The sequence below is a fragment of the Lutra lutra genome, chromosome 9 (assembly GCF_902655055.1).
Source record: "Lutra lutra chromosome 9, mLutLut1.2, whole genome shotgun sequence".
Lineage (NCBI taxonomy): Eukaryota > Metazoa > Chordata > Mammalia > Carnivora > Mustelidae > Lutra > Lutra lutra.
The window spans coordinates 120,142,289-120,159,966 of NC_062286.1; the positions used below are offsets into that span (position 1 = coordinate 120,142,289).

Sequence of the window (17,678 nt, forward strand, 5' to 3'; positions counted from 1 at the left end):
TAGAGCCAGACAATTGTGGGGTCTGACTCATCAATAACTACTTTTAGAGGATCCTCATAACCCAAGACATACGTAAAGGCAGCTGAAACAGAGATGAGAATGAGAGCATGACAGAGGCACTTACTAATCCTTGTGGTCTCAGGTATTAGGTTCTGGCAGGGTCAAGAAGACCCTGCAGGAGAAGGGACGGACTCTGTGTCTAGGTGTAGAAGATACAGCTGAGGCTGAGGCCCAGACCAAGACAAGGACAGAGCCCCAAGCATCAGAGTCTCCTGAAGGTTGGGATTGGGTGGGGGCAGAAGCAGCAGGTTTAGAGACTATAATTTTTAGGTAGGAATTGAGCAAGGAAAGGGGAAAACCCAGGCATGTTGATGAGAAACCAGCCCCAGAGCCTGATACAGATGAGAAATAGCGTACCCAAAAGGTAGAAAGTGGTGGGCATCTTTGAAGTATATAAAGTATGTAACACAAAATGACCACTTCTATGTGGGAACTGCCTGATCTAACCATAGAATTGGACTGAAAGTGGAAAGCTGACCTAAAGTGGGCAAGATACTTGATGCTGTTACAAAGAATCTGGCTGGTCAGTCTGGGCTTATCTCTCGAATGGAGAAGACTGTTAACATTTTGTGCACAGAGAATCAGATGTATAAGGTGGAGACAAAGTACATCCGGGTTACTGATGGCTTCCTGTCCCTAGAAAATCCTGGGTGGTCTTTGATCCCAAGTTGACTCTGTTATTTGCAACCAAAACAAATTTGACCAACATTTATCAAAGTGCCGGGTACAGTGCTGAAAGGGCTAGTTTCTTCAAAGCAGGTATAGTAAGGACAAGGTGGGATTCTAATCTACAAAGAAGGCTGATCCTATTCATTTATGGTCTAAAGAAAGAGCATGCTCACCCAATAATCCCTTACCAATAACATTTATGTTCTAAGACAATGACATTTATTTAACACATTCAGTATTTCACATTGTACAAACCCTTAGATTCTCTTTATTCACTGGTCCATTTCTACAACAAATACATCCAAAACACTATATAATAAAATTATTTACAACATTTCCAAATGAAAAGATTCCTTTAGCTCCCACTACTGCTATTCACACACATAACTTCCACAGCACAATACATCATTAGAATATCTAAAAATGCTCACCCTGTACTCTAGGCTGCTTAGGAAATATGAAAACTAATAACATAATCGCATTAGCTCCTCTCAATACATGGCAACATTTTAGAAACCTTGAACTTCATCTTGTAACACCAAAAGGGTTCAACAACTCTGCTTACCCCATTGCACTTTACAAAACAGGTTGCAAGGACTAGGAAAAGGGCCACATTATTAAAATGACTAGCTGTACAGAAATGGATTTTAAAAAGTCACAGCTCAAAATTGCTTTTTGTAAAATTCACACACATTTACAAGGATCAAGTCGCTGTCCAGCTTGTTTACTTGGATTTTCTCCGCTTGGATTGCACCGCGCTGGTTATGTCTGTGGGGGGAAGGAAGGACACGCTCAGTTGAGACAACTCTTTACAGCAGTGATGTTTTAGGCAGTCCATAAGAAGCAGGGCTGGCCTAACTGGGGCCCTGCTGGACTCTGAATAAATCAAAGGGCCTCAAAAGGAGCACTCGGTGCGGAGGGGGTCTCAGACTTCTATGGAAATAGGGCCTGGCTCTGTATACTAGGGCCTGGCAATCGGGGAAGTCTGATACAGGTGGTGGGAGATGAAACACACATACCCAGTTGGAAAAAGTGGCAGGGTAGGGAGAGCATCTTGAGCTGGGCAATTAACCCTACAACCTCCATCACCAGTTCTTATCACCCAGTGAAATGACAGAGAGACGGAGTACTTTTGTGAGAAATCAATGAGTCTTGCTACAGGTAAGTAAGTAAATTGTGCCAGAGTGCAAAAAAATGGCTGGACCTTTTGGAATCAAGCCATCGTTTTGCAGTAAGCAACTCTTTTTGCCTTACTATTGTCAAGCCTCTAAACACGACCATGACCTATGGTCAACAAGTATCTATCGTGGCCTAGCCAGGAATATCAAGGCTTTGGATATATATAGGCATAGAAACAATTCAGAGCAAGCCACAGCCTGCTCTGAGCCCAGGTGAGCGTGTGGGCTTCATGGAAGAGGTGGGGAACTGAATAACTTATACGCAGAATAACAGTGGCATAAATGGAACAAGTGTGTTTTAATTCCTTTACTTCCTCTTAGCATAGTGTCTTCAATCAACTCAATCTTATTCTGTATTTAAACCATGTTTTCACATGGGGCACCTGGGTGGTACAGTCAATTGAGCATCTGATTCTTGGTTTTGGCTCAGGTCATGGTCTTGGGGTCTTAAGATAGAGCCCCGTGTCTAGCTCCACATTAGGCACGGGGTCTGCTTGAGTTTCTCTCTCCCTCCCCCTCTGCCCCCCTGTACTCTCTAAAAGAAATAAACCCTGAAAATGAAAACCTTCCTCACAAAAGTCTTCTATAGCAGGGTACAGTGAATAGCTTGCAGCTCTCCAAATGTAAACATTTCTCTAAAATCTTCTATTGATCTTGGGATACCTAGATGTCTCTGTCAGTTAAGTGTCTTCCTTTGGCTTGGGTCATGATCCCAGGGTCTTGGGATCCTTGCTTGGCAGGAAGTTTGCTCCCGGCCTCCACCCATCTACTGCTCCCCTGTCTGTACTCTCTCTTACTCTGACAAATAAATAAAATCTTTAAACAAAAAATGTTCTATTGATGTTAAAAATTCACTCTCATTCTTCAAGCTGCTCCACAGATCTTTTGGCTTTAATAAGAAATCAAAGTTTTAAAATTACTTCCTGTCAGAGAGAAAATATTTTCTAACACAGTAATATGTAAGATGAATCAGTTTTATTGGTTTCTGGAAACAAGGCTAAATTTTCTGATGCTGCATTTTAGGTTCAGTGTTCTAAGCAATCTTTCTTTTCTCTTTTGTATCATATTTTGAAAGTCCAAACGTAAGATGTAGAAGCAAAAAGCAAAAATGTTACTATTAGCTATACTAATTGCTAAGAAGGTCTCGATGACTTTCCAAGAAGTGACCGGTGCAATATTTTTGGGCTTCTATTGGTATAAATTTCAGTATGCATATCTTCTTGCTGGAAGGTCATGTTGCTTGTGCCATGTGGTAAAGGAATCAGTCGCTCTCTGATTTATTCCTTAGTCTTTTGCTAATCAGATGACAGTCTGACAGCATGTGGATAAAGGTGCTCTTTAATTCCGTATAAATCAAGAGTTTCACACACCCCAAAGTTCCCTATGATCAACTCACTAGTCCAACTCTTCAAGTTTCATTTTCACTGTAGTAAATTTATCATTTGAGTAAAAATATATAGAGTTGTGTCTTTTTTTTTTTTTTTTAAAGTAGGCTCCATACCCAGTTGAGAGCCCAATGTAGAGCTTGAACTCACAACCCTGAGATCAAGATCTGAGCTGAGACCAAGAGTAGGAACTCAGCCAACTGAGACACACAGGGGCCTCTACACAATTCTGTCTTGAGTGTTCATCCTTAGATATCTGTTAATTAGGCCTACTTTGGGAGCTTCTTCTTTGTTGTGATATGAAGGATCGAGTGCTGTATCTGAGAAACACCTCTGTGGCTGGGAAAATAGGTTATAAAGGGGAGGGTGGAGAAGTAACCTCAGGCTCTCCCTCCCCCTCCTCTTTGCTTGCTTTCTCCATCTGTCACTGCTTCATAGCACCGGATGATCTGGCAGACTGACTACGCTTCTGCGGACCAATCAATGAGTGGGACCACGAGTAAACAAGTGATTTGTGTTAGAAACTCCAGAAAAGGGCGCCTGGGTGGCTCAGTTGGTTAGGCGACTGCTTTCAGCTCAGGTCATGATCCTGGAGTCCCGGGATTGAGTCCTGCAACGGGCTCCCAGCTCCATGGGGAGTCTGCTTCTCTCTCTGACCTTCTCCTCGCTCATACTCTCTCTCACTCAAATAAATAAATATTAAAAAAAAAAACAACCCTCCAGAAAAATAATCTTTTAGATACCAGGGTTAGAGGTGGGAAAGATCGTGTAGAGTGTACTTTTACACTTCCATGAAGGAAAAAAAAATTGCATCGGCCTGATACTGAAGCCTCTTATCACCTTCCCTGGATAAATCTAGGCAATCTGGGTCATCGGGCAATGTCACTTTTGATGTCTTTATAAATCTGTCTGAAAAGGTGAGTTTTTTTGTTTCTGTAGTTCAATTTTATACTTCCTCCAAAACATTACCACTTTTATTACTCCATGAATATAATAAGGGAATCCAGAGGTAAACTCTTTAAGGTAAGGAATTCTAGGGAAGTAATGAAATGGCTGATGGTACATGCAGGTTATACATCAGGTCTGTTCCTAAGGATGCCTAACTTCTCTGACTCTGCATAATCCTACTCCCAAGACCCCATAACCAATACCATACAAGCAAAATAAAAATTACGTACATTGTTGAAAAATCCTATTTTTTAAACCATCAAAGATTTTACAAATTAATGTCTTCACAGAAATAAAAGTAGTTCAAAAGCTAATAGTAACACCCTTTATATTAATATTTTGAACCAACTACATGGTAAAGAATTGGGTAACAGTCTTTCAGATGGCTGTCCATACATATCCTTGGATAACATTTACATTATAATTTGAGATGGGCATTTTCTCCCCCTGATTGCCTCATTTTGACTGTAAGTAAATTTGGCCAAACCTATAGTGCAAGGGTCTACTAAATCTTCTGTTATTTGGAGTTTACCTTTACCTTTCAAGGAGTTTTAGAAAATGACCTTGGCCTTGCTCACTTCATTATGTTTTTTACTGTACTATTTCTAGCCAAGATTTCTATTTTTTGCAAAAAAAAAATTCTGGACATCTTTCAAAATTTTCATGGCTGGTTTCTGAACGATGATGCTACAAGAGTATAGTCTGAAGCAGTTACTATTCAGGGTTTTCTCCCATATCATGCTTATTTGTATTTCCATAGTAACACTTCCATTTTAAGAATGTCTGTTTTTTAGATCATTGCTTCTCATGTCACAGGCTGAGAGTACAGTAGGGCTATCACCCCACTTTGCTGTCAGAGGCATCTTAAGGCACTCCAAGGATACCCACTGCTGCTGCTCTGCTATAGGTTGCTCTGAACTTCCTTCATATTAGCATATTCTCCCTTTTCAAACTTGGGCACTGAACCCCATTTTTAACTACTGATCTTTTTTCCCAGTTGAAAATATAACCTAATATCTATCATAAACAGAAGAGTAAAAAAATGATAAGGAAAGTGAGACAAACCATTTCTGTTAATAGGGAACACATCATGTCAGGAAGTAGAACTACTCATTTGCATTTTTATAACAACACACCTGATTAAGTCCAGTTTTAAAAAGATGCTCACTGATTGGTGGGAGCCACTTTTTGTGTCTGTAATTAAAAGGGGGTAGGGGGAACCCAACAACCAAAACCAAAACAACAGAGAATGACCTATCAACCATGTGGGCCTCCCTGGACTTGCCCAGAAATAATCTGTCCCACCTGCTCCAATTTGGCAGTATAGTAGGCCTTGGCCAGCATGACGTAAGCAAACTCTGTTCTCACAGCAGGAGCATGGTTAATGTCACTGGTTCTCTGACAATACAAATGTACCAATACTTTTCATTAACTGCTCATATTTCTCTGCTTTCAAGATGCTCTGATTTTGTCTGTGCATATATAACCCAAACTGTATGAACACAAAAAAGCAAACCTTTTTCTCGCCTCAAAACTTTGAGAAGTATTGATGCTGCAGAAAGATGTTTAGGTACCCAGCACTACTATGTCTCCAAATTTGATTTGCGTAGATTTTGGAAACCACCTTGATATTTTATGATCACTCCCTGGTATGGGTTCAAATATGATCACAAAAAGTTATTTTATGACCGGTTCAGAGTTCTGGATACAGCATAGCATATTGCATAGCAAATAATAATACATAGTTATTCTTTAATCTGGATCCAAGAGCTCTAACACTTAAAAATCAGAACAGCTATAGCACTCATTTTGGATTTAAAAGGTAACTTACTCTAAGAGTTAACTGACAGCCTGAGGGCTTGAGGCTGATGTGGAGATCTGTACATGACTATGATTCCTGGGGTTTGGGGAAACTCTGACATCCTTTCAGGAGACACTTACCTGCCCCCAAGCAAGATCACAAAGCTTTCAAGTCATTAGGGCTTTGCCTAAACCACTTGTTAAGCCTCAGAGCAGGGATGGGGCAGGTATTACAACATGACCACCACCACCAAGGGTGAATGTCCAGTTTAACTGTACAAGCCTATTCCCCACCCCTTTCTAAAACAGGTTTCAGCTTTCCATCTTTCCTTGGCTGGCAGTTCCCTACAGACTGGCTCTAATTTGGGCATCTCTTCTTAACTGTCCCAGCTGCTCCTGTGATTAATTCTTCCTGGTGCACTGTAAATGACACCCTTATTACCTTGGGGGTCTGGGCTCAGATGAAGTTTCCAAAAATCTAGTATGTGACTTCTCTAAAGACCAACACTTGTTTCCTGCCCACCCCCGACTTGTTTCCTGCTTTAAAGGTAATTACACACCATATTCTATAGCCTAGAAGACCTTGATTCTTTGGGAAGGTGAAGGGCCAAAAGAATACACAGAATTGAGGGGAAGCAGATTTTCCCACAGAACTCCAGGAATCTTCCCTTTGGTGGTCTAAATTTAGTATTCAATATACTGAAAGGAGTGCTTCTAAACAAATCTCTGCCTCGGAGAGGATTCCCAGGGAGAATGAAGAAAGTAGCTGGTTCCTTTTCTGCATTAAAGTGGGGATACCTAAGAGGACCCTGCCTGTGGTTTATACAGGATGCCTGAAAAGGAAAGAAGACCCTTCCTCCTCTCTGATGGGCTGAGATAAGGTAACTTCTACACCTCTACCTATATGTGATCTGTGCACCTAAGGCCTACTTCCAGGGGCTCTTGTGAGGATTCGTGAAATTCTCGCCCAGAAGCACAACCTGCCAACAACAGCTGAGTTCCCAGGTCAGTGTCTGGTGTTGGTGCACAGAACCTGCCCTCATCTTCAGGATGGCATCCTAATAGTACTGGACTGTTTCTCAGCACTCCTGCTGATATCAGGCACTTGGCCAGGATCCCAGCTCTTGCCTAACGTGAGCTACTTAAGCTCAGCACACTTCCTGAGGAGATGAAGTATCACACCCTTCCTCAGATCTGGGCCTTTGCACATGCTGTTCCTTTTGCCTAGAATATTTCATTCAACTCCCATAGCCTGCATAATGCCTCCTCATTCTTCAGCTCTCAGATTAAACATCATTTTCTCCAGAAAGCCTTCTCTGATTTGGCAGAGGAGCATAGCATCCCAACTATATGCTCCTACAGTACCATGTAACTTTGCTATCACAACATTTAACATTTAGCACACACTATTAGTCTTTCTAGCTGGCAAATAATTGATATGATGAAGACAGAGACTCTGTCTTTTCACTATTATATCCCCAGGGCCTGGCATGTGTTAAGTACTTAATATATATTTGATAGACAATTATTAATAATTACTGATTATATATCTCTTTGCATGAGGCACAATACTAGGTACCAAGGATACGATGATGAGCAAAGCCAGACAACTCCTAACCCAGCAGAGTGCATAGATTAATTACCTGTCATGTAAACAGACATAAAGTTACAACTGTGATGTTATGTAGGAGAACATGGTGCTATGATTTCTCATAGCAGTGACCAGGGAGCTAGGTAGACAGAGTAGGAAGTTCATGAGGAGAAGAGAAGGAAGAGGGAAGAACATTCCCTGCAATGGGTGTAACACACACACAGGCTCTTGATAAGGGATAAGAGCAGCATGTCTGAGTTGCTGAGGGAACTCAAATGAGGCTGGGAGATGCTGACAGGGACCAGACCACACAACCTTGGTGCTTTTAGACTTTAATCCTAGTTACAATGCGAATCACTGAAGGGTTTTAAGCTACAGGAGCAATGAAGATGGAGCAAACTGGATGAATTCGGGCCACTTGAGATAAAAGCAGCAGCTTTCTGTGATGATATGAGGGATGTGAGGATGAGGGAGAGGTGCCAAGGAGGAGGTGCCCAATGGACAGATGGTGGTGCCATTCCCTAAGGTGGGGAACACTGGCAAATGAAGTGACATTGTGGGTGAAATCGGACATGCTGAATATCTGAAGTCCTGTTAAGGTTGTACATGCAGTTGTCTATGATTTCTAGAGGTCTGTACTAGAAATACAAATTCATGAGTTGTCTGTGAAAAGCTGTAACTAAGAAAGTGAGGCATGAGTAAGATCAGTTAGGGAGAGAAGAGCTGAAGACAAAGGGTGACTCAGGATTGAAGTATGAGGAAAGCCAACATCTAATATCTGTGTACTGAGGTTGAGAAGGAAAAGTCAGAGAGGTAGAGAGAAAACTATCAAGAGCTCTAGGTCAGAAAAGCCAAGGACAGTGAATTCAAAAAGGAGACATCAATCAATACAGGAGAGAAAACTGATAGTGTAAGGTTCCTGACAAGGTCAGAGAAGATGGTATCAAAGAGGCATGTGGAGGAACTGGCCTTAGACTTGAGGAGGGACAGCTGCTCTATTATGGTAGGAGCAAAGGAGGATCCTGGTAGATTTATGTCTTGGTAGCAAGAGCTGAAGCAGTTTTACTTTCTCTGTGAAGAGGTGAGAATCTCTGCTGGCAGGGACAGAAAGTAGAGAGAGAAAGTAGAGTCCAGAGGGGTGGAAAAGAGAGTTGACCACAGAAAGATACTGAGGATCTCTCTGAAGTGGTGATCATAAATCAATCTGCCCTGCTAGGTTCCTTTTCTTCCCCAATGGTGCTTGCTGCGATGTATACACACAGAAAACACATAGATAAATGAACTAAGGAAGGACAAAGAGTCGAAGTCAAAGTAAAAGAAGCAAAGATGAAAGACAAAGTCCTCTGCTGTGGTGATAAAGACCCCATTCTTCTATGTAACCCATAATGGCACCAACCCACCACTGCTAACCTTTAGTAGAGCTGGAGGCTGAAGCAGGCCGAGAGGATCGCTTGCGATGTCCATTTTCCACACTTTCAGAAGTTACAGTTGGCTCTTCAGTTCGGGAGTTTCTTCTGCTTGGGGTTTTGGACTTTTCAATGATCTCTTTGGGCTCACTGCTGACAAAGGGAAGCACAAAGTGTCCAAGGAGGTGAGGGAATCAAGTCACACACAAAAAAGGGTTCTTCAGGTAGAGTTTCATTTGTAAGGCAGGAGATTAAGAACTATACAGTCATTCTGAAGAGAAAATATTCCACCCTGGGACAATGAACACAATTACTTTCTATATTACTGACAACTTAAGAGTGAGTCTAGTTTGTTACACTATTAAAAATAAAATACTAAAGTATATTCCTGGTGAAATTGTGGGAAAACAGGTAAAAGAAATGAAAAACTTGCAACAAAAATTGCCAAACATCTTCACCCATTTTTCTTAAATAACAACATTCTCTTTCAAAAAATAATAGTATCTAGGGGTGCCTGGGTGGCTCAGTGGGTTAAAGCCTCTGCCTTTGGCTCAGGTCATGGTCCCAGGGTCCTGGGATTGAGCCCCACATCGGGCTCCCTGCTCAGCAGGGAGCCTGCTTCCTCCTCTCTCTCTCTCTCTGGCTGCCTCTCTGTCTACTTGTGATCTCTGTCTGTCAAATAAATAAATAAATAAATCTTTAAACAAAAATAATAGTATCTAAAATCTAGGAAATTACTAATACATACTGGTATTTCCCATGAGCCTGGTATAGTCAGATAATGGCATAAGTCACATTATAGAATATACATGAGGATATGTTCACAGTATACTGCTGGGTATACCGACTGCCCTTACCTCAATCTCCCTTTTTTAGTATGCAGAGATTTAAAATTGGTAATATGCAGTACTACTAAGGGCATGGGGAAAGAAACTCTGGATATAAATTATGTAAGCCCATTGTTCTCAATAGGGGGCGTTTGTCCCTCCTAGGAGACATTTTGCAGTATCTGGAGACATGGCTGATTGTTAAGATGACTGTCTTGACTGAGGCAGGGATGCTACTGGCTTCTTTTGGGCAGAGGCCAGACATGCTACTGAACATTCTACAATGCATAAGGCAGCTCTTCCATGCCACCCCACTCACCCCACCCCCACTCCTGACCCAGGGCAGAGAATTATCTGATCAAAACTGTCAATAACGCCCAGGCTGAGAAACGCTGTGTAATCCCCCGGCTCAGCAATTCCACTTCTAGGTGCCTAAGGAAACAAATCTTTTTACAACTCTCTAATTACACACAAGGATGTCAGACCATTTTATTTATACTAATGAAGACAGGAGACCTAAATGCTTTACAATAGATTATAAAACTAAAACATGGCACATCCATATTCGGTCATGAAAAATCATGTTGTTAAGTTTATTTAATGATAAAAACTGTGATACATTATTGTGGGGGAAAAGTTACCAATATTATGAATAGTATAATCCCATTTTCATCATAACACATGTTGAGTATATATATGTGACCACATATAAATGAATGTGAGATACATTGTGTGTGTGCATGATGTACAGCGCTTATATATATATAACACTATATAGTATATATATATTAGATATAGTGTTTATATATAAAATACTCCCTATGTGTAGACATACTTTGAAGAGAAGCAGAGGAAGATGAACTAAAATATACACACTGAGGGGCGCCTAGGTGGCTCAGTGGATTAGGCCGCTGCCTTAGGTCATGGTCTCGGGGTCCTGGGATCGAGCCCCGCATCTGCCTCAGCATCCCTGCTGAGCGGAGAGCCTGCTTCCCCCCCCCTCTCTGCCTGACTCTCAGCCTGCTTGTGATCTCTCTCTCTGTCAAGTAAATAAATAAAATCTTAAAAAAATAATAAAATAAAATATACACAGTGAGTATTGTTTGAGTCACAGAAATCCTGGTTTACTGGTAATTTTCTTCAAATTCTCTGATCTGAATTTCAAATGTTCTTTAATAAACTTTTTACTGCTTTCAGGGTTCAAAAAAATGCATGGCAGAATCATTAGGGAAGAAAAGCTGATAAATCTGCTTAGAAGGCATAGAACTGAAACAAAAGTAGTACAACAGAGAAAACAAAAGAAGCTGGTCAAAGGGATGCCTCTTTGGGAAGACTTCCATGACCTCACTTCCCAAGTGAAGTTGTCTCTTCTGTCTTTTTGGTTCACAGTCTGTTTCTGGCATTCTAGAGCACCCATCAGATTGTACAGCATATTTTCTTTTAATATCTTCTGCCTCCCACTAGATCAGGAGCTCCTTAGAGGCATGAACCATGGCCTATCAACTATCCCTACCCCTGCGTTTGCACTCCTGCCTGAGGATCCTTCATTAGTAGCACTATGGCTGGGAATGTGGCCATACTGTTCGCTATCTTGCTTTATATCTAACCACTGCCCCACAAGCCGAGGCAAGTGAAGAAGCGGCGAGGCTGGAGCTGGGGTGGAATTATAAGTCAAGGGGTATTTACGTATCCTTTTAGAGATGTTCCGGATGGCTTTCTGGCTACATGCCCAGAAAATGGTCCAAGCCTCTGAGGAAGAAAGATTCCTAATAGAGGTGCCTCCTTCTCCTGGCAAAACAAGAGTGACAGTAGTACCGTCCTGGTATTTATACGGCCAGTGCCCAGACAGCTCTGGAAACAAACACCCACAGGATATTTTTGGTCTGATTATCTTCTTTCTGTAGCCACTTTCTGGTGCATGCTTGAGAAAGGCTAACGAATTCAAGTATTAGCCCAATCCAAATAAAAATACAGGCAGAATGATGTAGTAGGAGTATCAATAAGCTTGGAAGTAGAAGAACAGGGGTCAAGTCTTACCTATATATTTATTGGCCATTTATTTAACTTTCTCTATGCTTCAGATTCCTGATCTATAAATCCCCATTTTGTCTGCTGCAATACAGTAAGTGTGAGGGTACTGGGGTCAGAGTGCCAGAGTTTGAATCTCAGTTGCACCACTTACTAAATCTGTGGCCTTGGGCAATTTACTTAACTTCTTTGAGCTTTAGGTTCCTTATCTTTAAGACAGAATTTACCTTCCTAATAGATATTGGGAAAATTAAGTGAGATAATACCCTTGGAGGGCTTGCAGCCCAGTGTACAGCATGGAATGCATTCACGTAAATGTTGGCTCTTATGACCACCTCACAGGGTTGATAGGAGGATTCCATGAGAAAGTGACTATGAAGGTGTTTTACAAACTAAGTTGTACAAATATGATAAATTCTCTAAAATGTCATCTAATGTATTAGTACACTAAAAAAGTAAAGACTTTTGAAAAATAGTAATACTTCTTTCTCTCCACGGGGTTAATGAGGTTGAAGCCACAGGTGTATTTCATTTTGTTAGGTTGTGGGGCTTAACAGAAAAAGCGTGAGTTTTGGGGTCAGACCCCACCTGACTCTCTTATGCTTGGAGGAAAAACAGCTATACTTCAGAAGGTGTTGCAAGGACTACTATTAATGACAAGATATCAACAGCTCCTACATATTGAACATTTACTGTTTACTCAGTATGGTGAGTGCTAAACATGCTCTCTCATTCAGTTTTCAAAACCACCAAAAAAGGGAGAAATTTAGCCACCAAGTTTTATTAAGAGAAATGTTATTTCTGAGGGATGAGGACTCATGACAGCTCCCCTGCTTTCGTAGGGAAAACAGACTGGTACAAAGAGTGAAGGAAAAGGCCAAGGTGAAGAGAGCTTTAAAGGATGAGAAAGCCAATACCCTTCAAAGAGGCTTATGCCGTTTTCATGCTGAGTCTGCAGAATGATCATCTTACCTTTGTCCAGAGACTATGGCAGCATTTGCCTCGAGTTCTGTGAAAAATACAAAGCACAGAAATGAGATGTGGAAGCTCCTGTGGTCTATGTCCACTGGGAGAAGCAAGGTGTCTATGAGAATTCTGAATGCCCTATTAGGCTAACATGTCTCTGTGCCCAGCAGGATTCTCACCCCTACATGGTACAGAGTTGGCAGGGACACAACTCAGTTGTCTGGGGCATAAGACACTTACTTGTCTATTTTTACTTCCACTCCACACTGTGAAATAATCCTGTTTGGATCAATAGAACTAAATTCACATGCCTGGTTCCTATGTCACCCAGCTATAACTAGGTTAGTAAAATAAGCCTCTTCCCTCCCATGTAGAAGAGATTGTTTTCATTCTTAAAATATCTCCACCCTCCTGACACTTGTTTTTAAAGACAGCAATATATCTATTCAGGAGGCATTCTCTTCCAAAGGACTTCCTCACTGAGTTTAGAGGGCAGATTGCTTTGCTTTGAGATAACACCCACAGACTCCATCATTTTCCTCTCTTCCTCAACTTCCCAGAAATGCCCTCCAAGAAAGGAAAACCTCAGTAATTTGTCTAGCAGGGTTTTGCTTAAATGAGAATTCTTGGGTTTACCAGGCACTTCTTTCTCAGCATCAGCAGAAAAACATCTTCCTCCATTATATGCCTCTAGGTAGTTCCATCTTTCCAAAAGACTTTGCTGAGCACCAGAGAGCAGTGTTCTCTCCTGCTTTTGGACTTGCACAGCTCTGCCCATCCCCCCTTTTAGAAAATTTAGCACCACAAACTCAGTGCAGGCCTAATCTACCTCACTGATTACATGTTAACCTCCCTGAAGGCAGTGAAGTCAGAGTGCATGGGTTAAAATTCTGACCCCGCTGCTTATTAGCCACGTAACCCCGAGCAAATTATTTGACCTCTCTGTGCTCAATGCTTCATCTGGAAAAAGGGGACAATCACTTTACCCACCTCAAAGTTAAGAAGATTAAATGAGATAATATATAAAAAGTTCAGTACAGCACTTGGCTCTTAGTAGTATATTAGCTATTACTATTATTCTTGCTATGATGCTCATGTTGATGCAGCCTTAATGTGAGGAGGCTAGAATACTCTGCTTTCAATGGAAGACGAGGGAATCCCTACTTCCCATTTGCTACTTAGCTCCCCATATCTAACCCATAAACCTTAGACACCCCACCACATGAAACAGATACCACCTCACCAAGTACTCTGCTGCCTTGTTGGCTCCACTGGAGCGGACAAACCCAGGTAACATGTGCTCAAAAATGAACACAGCCCGAAATAGGTGGATTACATAAAAATTTTGATTAGTTTGTTAATCTGAAACAAAATTCAGTGCTTTTGAGAACTTTAACACTATCACAGCTAATTCACATAAGTACAGACAAAAGGAATTTGGTGAAGGCAGTTAGTGACTCTGGGGGCATTTTAAGGAGATTCATTTAAGAGAAACTTTTAAAACGAACAGGATTCTTCGGGCAGTTATTCTTAGATGTAGGATATGAAAAAACACATTTTTCTGGAGTAAAGAACGGAGGCAGGAAATGGAATTCCCTTCTTCTTCCTAGCTGCTTCTTTTCTCATCAAAAATGAATTTTACTTTCTAAGCCCCTCTGTGAATAATTCACTCCACTCCTCTCCGTCTCAGGTGCCTAGCACAATCATGTGGGCAGTTGGAAGCAAAGGAAGAATCTGGGTGGTTGGGGCACCTGGGTGGCTCAGTGGGTTAAAGCCTCTGCCTTCGGCTTGGGTCATGAACCCAGGGTCCTGGGATTGAGCCCCACATCGGGCTCTCTGCTCAGCGGGGAGCCTGCTTCCTCCTCTCTCTCTCTCCCTGCCTCTCTGCCTACTTGTAGATCTCTGTCAAATAAATAAATAAAAATATATAAAAAAAAAAAAAAAGAATCTGGGTGGCTGAAATGTTTTCAGCTCATCCATTCGTTTCAGAGGCCTGATTTTGCTCTAAGTGTGCAAAGGACATAGCAAAGGACATAGCACCTGAAGCCCATTTTATTTTATTTTATTTTTTTTTAAAGATTTTATTTATTTATTTGACAGAAATTCACAAGTAGGCAGAGAGGCAGGCAGAGAGAGAGGAAGAAGCAGGCTCCCCGCGGAGCAGAGAGCCCGATGCGGGGCTCGATCCCAGGACCCTGGGATCATGACCTGAGCCGAAGGCAGAGGCTTTAACCCACTGAGCCACCCAGGCGCCCCTGAAGCCCATTTTAAAATAACTGTAAGAGAAGGCGCCTGACTGGCTTAGTGGGTGGAGCATGTGACTCCTGATCTCAGGGTTGTGGGTTCAAGCCCCACACTGGGTACAGAGATGCATTAAAAAAATATTAAAAATAAATCACAAGTTATACCTTAACTTCACTGGCTTAGGCCCACAAAACTAAACACGGTAGTTTTGTTTGTTTGTTTTTTGCTTACAAATTTTGTCAAGTATGAACTATACTGTAAATGAGATTCTAACCTCTTTGTGGAAAGGTCATACTTCATTTTATTTTTAAATTTATTTTGGTATCCCTCAATACCTTCAGTGACAGAGGGCCAGGCGAGACTAAACTGTAACATATTTATGATATTTATCTGCTTTGGCATATTTATCTGCCTTACAAAGGCAGTGCTGTTATTGCCATCAAGATCCTCATGTGTTCAGAGCTGACACAGCATTCCACAACAATTATTTGTCAGATTATCATGGACTCCACCTTCTAGAAACACCATCCCTAGTGCTATTTGCAATTTCTTGGTCATGGGAAGAAACATAATGCCATCCAGAGATGACTGAAATGACTGACTCCCTGGGGAATGGCTGCCTCCCTGTAGCAGAGGTCCTCAGAACAAGGCCTCCACTCCTGTCACGAAAGGGCAGTTACTAGCTTAGTGCAGTAATGCTTGCCACCCCAGCGAACTGCCATATACCAGTCAGTCAGTTGGCAGCTATGGGGGCCAGGGTCACGAGACAGGGCAAACCGTGCAATGGAAACCCAACAGCTGGGTGGCAGGCAGACAATGGGCACTGCAAAGTCCTTCTTGAGTTCCCTGGCTGACACCGGGGATGTAGAAGACAGCAAGCTGGTCCAGGAAAAATAACATCAAAGAGCGCTGCACAAGCTCGGCCACTCGGCTGAATTCTGCCTGAAGCCAGTAGGTAAGAGAGTTTCAGCCACTTCTTGGCACCTTGAGGGCAGAAGCAGTTCCTTCACATGTAATCCATTCCACTTGGAGAAGATTCTCCAAAGCATGCCTTACCTGGTCTGGCAACAGACCCCTGCAGTGTTGTGGCTGGAATTTCCTTTGAGATTAAACTCGGTGAAGGGGCTAAGGCAAGGAAAAAAAAAATACAGGCCTTTTAGTTTCTTTTCTCGACAAAATAGAAAGCACTGACTAAATCAATAGCTAAGTAACTGCTAAAATACATATCCTCTTGGAGGAAATTTCAATTGCCTTGAAAGGACATTTCAAAACCTACTTAAAAAATTAGCTACCATGCCACATGGTACCACAGACCACTAGCAGGGATATTTGTTTTTCCCTTTTGTGTGTACAAAGATCAAGGAAGGAGGTGGTCATGAGGACAAGACCACCTACGATTTTTGCTTCTTAGGGTCATGTTCTATCCAGTACTCTTAAAAAAAAAAACTCCAAAGCATACCTTAGTAGGCAACCCAAACCACTTTCAGAGGAACAATTATACCATGCACCTTAGCATTTAAAAATTTGTCTCATCCCTGTAAAGATTACCCCCCCCTTGAGACCTGAAATGAATCATACTATTTCTTTTATACTTTTCTACAGCACCTGGCAGAGTGTGATGGTCACAAAGCAGATATTCAATTCACATTTGATGAATGAATCATTTCATATGTCATTTACTTGTCTAACAAACAGTTATCAAGAACTCACTAGGACAAAGGGACTATGCCAGGCACCTTTCAAGACCAATTATTCTTTCTGCCCATCAGGAACACAGTCCAATATCAAGGATAAGATACACACATGTGGTACACTGGAGTGCATTGGGATGTTCTATGAAGATGATTCAAAAAGTCTAAAGTGTTATGGGAATCAGAAGCAAGGGAGATCAATTCTAGATTGAGAAAACTGATGGTACATTAGAGGGATAAACATCTGAATTATGCTTCAGAGGACAGAGAGTACTTAGGTCCTTGAAAAGGAATGGAACAGGATACACAATGTACTCTAGAATGGGAGCTTACTGGATCATACAGTAAAGATTAAGGGCACAGATACACCATAGTCACTCAAGGATTATGTCCTCCCATCTTGACACTTCAGCCTAATATCCTATATAAACCCTGTAACAGTAAGTTTTACCCGATTTTGGAAATTGTCAATTTTGTATATTTCTCTGCCTGCTTAGTCAATAATGCATTTGTGTTAAGAATTTATTTTGGATGCTTATCTCATAAAGCTTAAAACTATACACCTTAACTTCTACTTTTAAATCTAGTATTGGTTTCTCACATTTTCAGGATAAAAATCCAGAAGCCTCTTGAAAAAGAATGGGAACAATCAACTAAAATTGAGATTTTTTTTTTCCAACTATAGATTCATCTACCCAAAGCTCATATAGTCCTCCAAGATTATATATGATCCAGAAAAACATATTTTTAATCACTTCACCATTATTCTCTTGATATGTGGGAGGAAAGTTCCCTGAAAGGAAGTACAATAGAAACATTTAATAGCAGAGAGTATGTTTAAATCACACCAGGTTTCTTCAATCTTAGGGGTTACCTACCTCCACA

General features: G+C 41.4%; 1 protein-coding gene across 8 annotated transcripts in view; it reads right to left on the reverse strand.

Annotated features, from left to right (window-relative positions):
- Positions 1 to 909: 909 nt before the first annotated feature.
- NCOA6 (nuclear receptor coactivator 6) overlaps positions 910 to 17,678 on the reverse strand; it is a 105,874-nt gene continuing 89,105 nt past the window's right edge. For 7 of the 8 annotated variants that reach the window (XM_047746552.1, XM_047746551.1, XM_047746554.1 and 4 more), the window contains 4 exons: positions 16,159 to 16,227; positions 12,865 to 12,901; positions 9,042 to 9,190; positions 910 to 1,497 (listed from right to left, as the gene is read on the reverse strand). In XM_047746552.1, coding sequence (XP_047602508.1) covers positions 1,454 to 1,497; positions 9,042 to 9,190; positions 12,865 to 12,901; positions 16,159 to 16,227 — 299 coding nt within the window. In that variant the 3' untranslated portion in view covers positions 910 to 1,453. The remainder of the gene's footprint in view (positions 1,498 to 9,041; positions 9,191 to 12,864; positions 12,902 to 16,158; positions 16,228 to 17,678) is intronic. The other variant, XM_047746549.1, reaches the window with a different exon arrangement.